At 36.3% G+C, this 9023-nt stretch overlaps 1 protein-coding gene across 1 annotated transcript in view; it reads left to right on the forward strand.

The window, feature by feature from the left end:
- ERBIN (erbb2 interacting protein) overlaps window positions 1-4628 on the forward strand; it is a 117658-nt gene extending 113030 nt beyond the window's left edge. Inside the window, 1 exon segment of the mRNA XM_020910369.2 lies at window positions 2542-4628. Within this exon segment, the coding sequence (XP_020766028.2) occupies window positions 2542-2649 (108 nt within the window). The 3' untranslated portion in view covers window positions 2650-4628.
- Window positions 4629-9023: the final 4395 nt, after the last annotated feature.

Consider the following 9023-nt stretch of genomic DNA (forward strand, 5'->3'; position numbering starts at 1 on the left):
CAACCATTAATGTCAAGAACAAGTTGCACAAGTTATAAATGTTAACTTGTTCTAAAATAAGATGAGAAAGAATCCCTTTTCTGTGTTATGAGAATTGAAAGATTTAAGAAGCACTGAGGCATTTAGAACTGTGTATCTGGTATATAGTAAGACTTCATTAAATGTTTAACCTAAATCACAAAAGGTGTAGTGTTCTTGCTCTCATGACTCCTAGGCAAGTGGGAAGACTGGACCTCAACCTCTTCTCGGTTCAGTCACTTCAGTGACTTAGTCACTTCAGTCGTGTCTGACTCTTTGCGACCCCATGTACTGCAGCACGCCAGGTCTCCCTGTCCATCACCAACTCCTGGAGTTTACTCAAACTCTTGTCCATTGAGTCAGTGATGCCATCCAACCATCTCATCCTCTGTCATCCCCTTCTCCTCCTGCCTCCAATCTTTCCCAGCATCAGGGTCTTTTCAAATGAGTCAGTTCCTCGCATCAAGTGGCCAAAGTATTGGAGTTTCAGCTTCAGCATCAGTCCTGTCAATCGATAACTCATGTCCATTGAGTCAGTGATGCCATCCAACCATCTCATCCTCTGTTGTCCCATTCTCCTCCTGCCTTCAACCTTTCCCACCATCAGGGTCTTTTCAAATGTGTCAGTTCTTCGAATCAGGTGGCCAAAGTATTGGGTTTCAGCTTTAGCATCAGTCCTTCCAAAGAACATTTAGGACTGATTTCCTTCAACCTTTCCCACCATCAGGGTCTTTTCAAATGTGTCAGTTCTTCGAATCAGGTGGCCAAAGTATTGGGTTTCAGCTTTAGCATCAGTCCTTCCAAAGAACATTTAGGACTGATTTCCTTTAGGATGGACTGGTTGGATCTCCTTGGGTCCGAGGGATTCTCAAGAGTCTTCTCCAACACCACAGTTCAAAAGCCTCAATTCTTTGGCGTTCAGCTTTCTTTATAATCCAACTTGCACATCCATTCATGACTACTGGAAGAACCAAGGCCTTGACTAGGTGGATCTTTGTTGGCAGAGTACTGTCTCTGCTTTTTAACATGCTGTCTAGGTGGATCATAACTTTCCTTCCAAGGAGTAAGCGTCTTTTAATATCATGGCTGCAGTCACCATCTGCAGTGATGGCTGCATCTCTACCATCTGGAGCCCAAAAAAACAAAGTCTGCCACTGTTTCCACTGTTTCCCCATCTATTTGCCATGAAGTGATGGGACCAGATGCCATGATCTTAGTTTTCTAAATGTTGAGTTTTAAGCCAACTTTTTCACTCTCCTCTTTCACTTTCATCAAGAGGCTCTTTAGTTCTTCGCTTTCTGCCATAAGGGTGGTGTCATCTGCATATCTAATGTTATTGATAGTTCTCCCGGCAATCTTGATTCCAGCCTGGCGTTTCTCATGATGTACTCTGCATATAAGTTAAATAAGCAGGGTGACAATATACAACCTTGACATACTCCTTTTCCTATTTGGAACCAGTCTGTTGTTCCATGTCCAATTCTGTTGCTTCCTGACCTGCATACAGATTTCTCAAGAGGCAGGTCAGGTGGTCTGGTATTCCCATCTCTTCCATAATTTTCCACAGTTTGTTGTGATCCACACAGTCAAAGGCTTTGGCATAGTCAATAAAGCAGAAATAGATGTTTTTCTGACACTCTCTTGCTTTTTCGATGATCCAGTGGATGTTGGCAATTTGATCTCTGGTTCCTCTACCTTTTCTAAATCCAGCTTGAACATCTGGAAGTTCACGGTTCACGTACTGTTAAAGCCTGGCTTGGAGAATTTTGAGCATTACTTTCCTAGCATGTGAGATGAGTGCAATTGTGTGGTAGTTTGAGCATTCTTTGGCATTACCTTTCTTTGGGATTGGAATGAAAACTGACCTTTTCCAGTTCTGTGACCACTGCTGAGTTTTCCAAATTTGCTGGCATATTGAGTGCAACTCTTCACAGCATCATCTTTTAGGATTTGAAATAGCTCAACTGGAATTCCATCACCTCCACTATCTTTGTTCGTAGTGATGCTTCCTAAGGCCCACTTGACTTCACATTCCAGAATGTCAGGCTCTAGGTTGGTGATCACACCATCATGATTATCTGGGTCATGAAGATATTTTTGTATAGTTCTTCTGTGTATTCTTGCCACCTTTTCTTAATATCTTCTGCTTCTGTAGACCCATCCCATTTCTGTCCTTTATTGAGCCTCTTCTACCACCCTTGTAACTTGGCAACCTCAGTTTCATCGTAGTGTGAAACTCAGCGCCGTGTCTAACACTATGTCTTAGACAAGTGCTTCCTAATATCAGGATTGCTACATAAGAATCATCTGAAGAAGTGGATAAGATCTAGGTTTCTAGGTCCTAGCTTTAGAGCTTTTATTTCCATAGAGATGGGATGGAGCCCAGGAGTGTAAATGTTGTTTTAAATTGCCAAAATGATTCTTATTTTCTGCCAGCTTTGTGGACTACCTGGCAGAAATTTAAATGTGCAAACATAAATTATTATGAAAAAAATTTTTAAGTCTTTTTCTTCTTTCTTCTAGGCTAACGGCTACAGTTTTATCAATATTGAACATGGACAAGCAGTGTCCTTGCTAAAAACTTTCCAGAACACAGTAGAACTCATCATCTTAAGAGAGGTTTCCTCATAAGAGCCGTGGACTAAAAGAATGGAGAGACAGCAAGATTTATTGGAAGATACTTGCAGGGGAAATTAATATTTTGACTATTTTTATATATAAAGAAGAACTCAAAAAATTATATTCAAATTTGTACATTAATGAAGTAATGGACCTTGTGGTTAGAGGGAAAGAACCACTGTACAGTATATGGGGGAGACTATTGAATTCATACCATATAAAACTTCTCGTTAGGTTTTTAAACATAGCAGTCAAGGCTACAAAAACAGATGTATGTTGTTTTTGTATAGAGTGTAGGTTTATTTTTGGATTTCATACACATGATTGAACTCTGTGCAAGGCTCTAGTTAGCCTTGACTGTAGCCCAGAGACAGATGGCAGAGCTGTCTATCTCATAGCTTTTATGCCCTTATTTTTATTCAACTGGTATTAATGTTTTTCTGCTGAAACTTTTTTTTTAATGTGGGCAAGAGATTTGAAGTGTTGGCTTTCGCTATGTGCATATTGAGTTGAAGAGTGAGTAGGTGAAGGTGGTGCAGGTGGGTTCACTTTCCAAGGCCAGATTAAAACAGTTATTTTCTATAAAAATCTGGAAGCAAAGAATGAAAAAAGTTGTTAATGTGTTCTTATTAATAGAATAAATAAAATGTGATGTCTTTTTAAAGAAATAAAAAAGACAATAATTGTGTTTTATGAGCTCTATAGGATTTGTTCTTGTCATAGCCCTTGACTATACAGTTGCTACTAGTGAATCAAGTTTTAATTTTTTAGTCAAAGGAAATTTTTAATTCTCCTGTAGATGCATGTCCATGCATTCTCTTTCTTTCTTTTTTTTTTGGTCCATGCATTTTCTGTATTGCAGAAATCCCCCCCCCTTTTTTTTGCAAATGGTGGTACTTATAATCTGTTTTATAATTAGTACTCCATTTTAAACTTAATTTATAATTTTTACCTTAAGCAACAAATGAAACTAAAATGGCCAGTTTTGAGATTGTGTTGCTGTAACAGAAAATGTAAGATTTTGGAAGGCCTCTTGATGTTGTTTGACCTCACATTGCCTTGGTAAAGTAAAAGGAAACAGTGTGCATGGAGCTAGGAAACCAAAGTGCGTCTGTGAAACTGGCATAGGGATAGAGAACTGCTGTGGAGAATTATAGAGCAAGGGAGTGGGCCCTTGAGGCCCGCCAGTGTGTAATGGTGTGCAAGAAAAGGGCTGTTCCTGCAGGTAACGTTAAATGTGAACTCGACATTTCCGAGTCTTTAAAGGGTTTCTAAGCGCATCAGTGTAATAGTGTTTTACCACCAACTGCCTTTGTTCCTCGTTAGTGTAACAAATATTTGATAGAGGTTTATGAATTTTTTTCAGACCTTTACTTTTCCTTCTTTTTGTTCTGTCTATGTAATCAAATAAAATTTGAATAACATGCAATGGTGAGAATTAACGCATAGTTATTTGGACCAGAAAAAAGTGCCATAGAAGACCAAGAACTGTTTTTAGTCGAGGCTAGTCTAGAGCCTTTCTTTAGAGCAATATTCAGTTATTACAATTCATTTTTAATTACTAAGAATATAATTTTGGAATTTTTAATCTGTTATGCTTTGTTCTTCAACCTTGTTTGAAGATTAAGTCTTTTATAGGACTAGCAAAAATAGTAATCGACATTATTTTTGCAAAAGTGAGTTGAACTCGTTTGTTTCTTGCTAGTCATCGTAAATAGGCAGTACTTTTTAAAAGATGTGAACTCCAATACTGCACTTCTTTCAAGATGTTATCAATTGATTATTGTACTGTATAGTTTTAATAATATTGATTGAAACCCTTTAACAACTCTTTGTAAATTTTAACTCATTTTAGTTGATTTTCAGTACTATTTGCATAGGAATTGATTTTTATGAATATAGTAGAAAAATGTGCTGTATTTTGATAAAATTCATTTATTGTATGTGTGTTGTAATCTCTAAAAAAATGACAAACAGCTTCTTTACGACAAGACTCGGTGTCCCCTTTATTCATAGTTTATTTTAAAATACTAATTTTGGCATTCTAAAATTATTCCCATCTTGTATTGGTTTTAGTCGATTTTTCACAGTCACATTCTGTTCTCTGGTAACTCAGCTGGTAAAGAATCTGCCTGCAATGCAAGAGACCCCGGTTCAATTCCTGGGTCGGGAAGATCCGCTGGAGAAGGCATAGGCTGCCCACTCCAGTGTTCTGGGCTTGCTTCCCTGGTGGCTCAGCTGGTAATGAATCCGCCAGCAATTTGGGAGACCTAGGTTCGATCCTTGGATTGGAAAGATCCCCTGGAGAAGGGACTGGCTACCCACTCCAGTATTCTGGCCTGGAGAATTCCATGGACTGTATGGTCCATGGGGCCAAAAGAGTTGGACACGACTGAGCGACTTTTGCTTTTCATAAAAATAAATATAATTATGACATTTTTTACTTCTTTACCTTGAATCAGATACACAGACTATGATTTTGGAAAGGGAAATAACCCAGAAAGAACAATTGATTTATCAGTGATTAAACTTAAGTTAGTTGTCTGCATATTCTATTGAAATATTACAAGTGCGACAAGTATTATATGCACTAGTATTCTATATGCACTAGTATTCTATTCTAGTTAATTAAAAAATTTTTTTAATGTTCTCATAACACAAAGTCAAGTAAGAAAGTTTGTTACCAAGATAAGTAACATGACATATAAAAAACTAAAAGTAATTTTCTACTTAAATGGATAGCCAAAGTTTTCTTCTAAACTACTGGAAAATTAGAATTAAATAATAACGCTTCATTAGAATTTTTGTTTTGATAGTGATAAAATTTCAAAATTTAAATGAAAGTAATAATTTAAATCTTCTGAAGAAATAGGATGAGTAATTTGTAGTTAAAGCCCATGCCCATAATTGACATACTTATTTTTAATAAGTACTATGTAGCAAGTCATTAAAACCAAAACTATCTTATTTTTAGTAACAGTGTTTAAAATAGACCACCCTAAAATTTTAAACAATTAAAAATTATATGTCCAATATAGAATTGTTTACACAAACTACAGTTTTATGCTGATTCATTAAAGAATCATTGTTTCCTCTGAGTCCATGAAATTCTAAAACTCCCTACATACTTATTTTGTAAATATTTCTCTGATCTTTGGACTTAAAGTTGTATATATACTTGAAAAATTCTTTAAACACGAACATCGCCATGAACAGAAGTAAAGTGTTAGATATTTGCTGTGCTTAAAAGCAAATCCTATTAGCATTTGTAAAACATTCTAAATTTTTGTTATACATCTAGATTGTTAGAAATAGCACAATGAATAGATAATAAACTAAAATAATTATAAATTATAACAAATTTAATACATAAATTAGTTTATAATAAACTAAATAAATTAATGCTATTTAAAGTGTGATTTAGAAATTCAGGGTGAGAAAAATTGTGATAAAAGGATGGCTATTTTCTTTAACCATTTAGTCCCTTGTATTCCTGGGTGTGAAAGAAATACAGGTTTACCCTACTGTTTTTTTACTTCTGAAGGAAGCCATGGGGATGGAAATGTTTTTTCACTTAGTTCAAGATTGGTGATCAGTCATATCTATTTGAAAAGATTTTTTTTTCATTATTTAACATTCTTATTTGCTATCCTTCTTATCTAATGTATAATAAATAGGTTTCTTATGAAAGAGAGTGAAGGTAAAATTAATTTTGTTTTGTCAAAAGCATTAATAAATATACATAGTTGATGTACAGAGAACAAGAAACTACTTTTAAAAGGCACTATATAAACAGCCAACTCAAACCTTTAGGTAATCACTTTGTTTCTAAAAGAGAATTTAGACAAGGTTGACCATCTTAACATCTAAAGCTATAGTTTCTTTACCTCTGCAGAGTTTTTAAGCCCAGGGAATAGCAAGCACAGTCATTTATAGCTTTAGAAAATGTGTAAGAGAATGCTATCTTCTTTTTAGGACTTTGTGTTCTCTTTGTGAAGCAGTTTGCAAAATTAAAATTTATAGTCCCCAAAAATGTTCACTGGTGGCTCAGATGGTAAAGAAACTACCTGCAGTGTGGGAGACCTGCGTTTGGTCTCTGGGTTTGGGATGATCCCCTGGAGAAGGGAATGGCTACGCACTCCAGTATTCTTGCCTGGAGAATTCCATGGACAGAGGAGCCTAGCATACTACAGTCCATGGGGTCACAAAGAGTCAGACATGACTGAGTGACTGATGCTTTCACTTTCAGAAAGGTACAGTCCTAAAATTTAAGCAAAATTCTAAACTGTGAAAGTTTATTTGGGAAAAATACCTCAGTAGAATCTACTCAGGTTTTATTTTAGAGAAAGATTAAGGTACTCCTGAACCTTTCTGTGGGAGTCTTAAGAAAGAGCCTGCAAAATGATATAACCGATACCATTCCCACTTCAAATATAACAAGGAGGGACAATTACAATGTCTCATGAGATTTCATCTGGCCAACGTAACTTCTAAAACAGTCCTCGGTATAATTTCAGGATGAAGTATGAGAAGCTCATGTATCACTGGTGAATTAAATAGTATAAGCTATAAAATTATGTTCTCTTCCCCACCACCCTGAGTTAATAGAGCTATTTTTATTTTCTATGAAGAACATTATTGACAAATAGTTTTCCTAACTACCTTCCTTAAATCTAATCAAACAAATTTTGTTCCTCCAAGGCAGAGCTTTAGAAGGATCTTTTTTTTATGTGTTCTTCCCAACTAATTGCCTTGATAGAACACTAAGAAAAATAAGAATGAAAAAAATCAAATAAATTTGAAGAAAAACTAGTATGTGGAGCATGAGTTTTTAGGATAGGTGATTGTAGGGCTCCCCTTCTTCATGAAGGGCAAACTCTAATGCTCAGAACTAATGCCATCCTGGAATGGATATTAAAACATTTCTTTCATGTTAGGATCGTCCTTCAAAAGAGCGTTAGTTTTCCCTAGAACCATGTTCAGGTTTATCTCCCAAAGAAAATTGTTCACAGTTGCATATTCACTCATGCTTCTTGCTTCCCCTCCCATCCACACCCCTAGAAGTCACAAACATTATTTAATACTCCAATAGGTGAAAGTATTTAAATTTCCAAAATTTGGGGAAACAGGAGTGCAGTGGACAGATAAACTTTGAAGAGTAGTTGGAAGACCTAGGGCAGATAGAGACAGAACACTACCATGGAAGGTGAATTTGACATCAAGGAAACCTCAAAAGTAGAGAGGGACAATGAAGAAAGAGTTCTTGTAATGATTGGGTGCTGCATTGTGAGACTCTTTAGGATAATGGCCATTTTTATGCCAAGCAGTGTGTAGGAGAGGTCTGACTCAGGACAGCAGCAGTGAGGGTGGATGCATAGATTAGAAAGAAAACAAGTGAGGTCATTTTGAAGTGGCATGGCCTACCCAGTTTAATGTCCCCTTCACCCACCATCAGTGTGGGTATTTTGAGAAGGTTATTCACTTATCGCAGTCAGATACTATGATGACAGCAATAGTTAGCAAACAACTGAAAAACTACACCATGAAGAAACTCAGCAAAGAAATCACTATTTGAAAGCAGTATCTTCTGATTGATAAGTGAGAATGTTGAATTTACAAAACAAGCTTAGGAACATTTAAATATCTTTATAGTGTAAAGTAGAATTTGCCACAAGTTCAACAGTTGTGCTGAGAAGTAGGAAGTATACATCTAAAGAGCAAATCACCCCGTCTAGATTGGGATCCCATAGAATATAAGGCAAAATAATTAAATAGTGTGATGTGAGATGAGAAGTCTTCATGTTCCAACTTGGATCCAATAGGAATTTAAAGGAAAAAGAAAGGTGATAGATACAGAATGAGGAAAAAAATTCAAAAGTTTCCTAGTTCTGAAGCACAACATAGGTCCGCAGATCAAATTTGGTCCATTCATAACTCAACAAAAGCTGTAACTTGCACACACTTCTAAATACATCTTCATGACATTCAGAGCAGGTATAAAGGACACCATGCAAAGTTCCAAAATGTGAAGGAAGTTACTTGCAAATTGAACAGATCAGATTGACTTTAAAGTTTTTCATCAGCATCGTTGGATGCAAGGATACAGTAAAGCAATATATCCAAAACTTTTAAGTTGTTTGAGTCTGAGAACAAAATACAGTTTTAGAAATCCAAGGTTTCAAAATTTACCCCCCATATAACCTTTCCAAAAGGTGTACCAGAGGATTGGACTCCTGGTGTTCTCGTGGTTAGGACTCTGCTTCCTCTGCAGGGGGCATGGGTTTGATCTCTGGTCAGGGAACTAAGACCCCACATGCTGTGTGGTACAGACAAAAAATTTTTTTAATGTAAATGAAAAAGATGTACTAGGGAATATATTGGAATAA

The sequence above is a fragment of the Odocoileus virginianus genome, chromosome 14, assembly GCF_023699985.2.
Source record: "Odocoileus virginianus isolate 20LAN1187 ecotype Illinois chromosome 14, Ovbor_1.2, whole genome shotgun sequence".
NCBI classification, from domain to species: domain Eukaryota; kingdom Metazoa; phylum Chordata; class Mammalia; order Artiodactyla; family Cervidae; genus Odocoileus; species Odocoileus virginianus.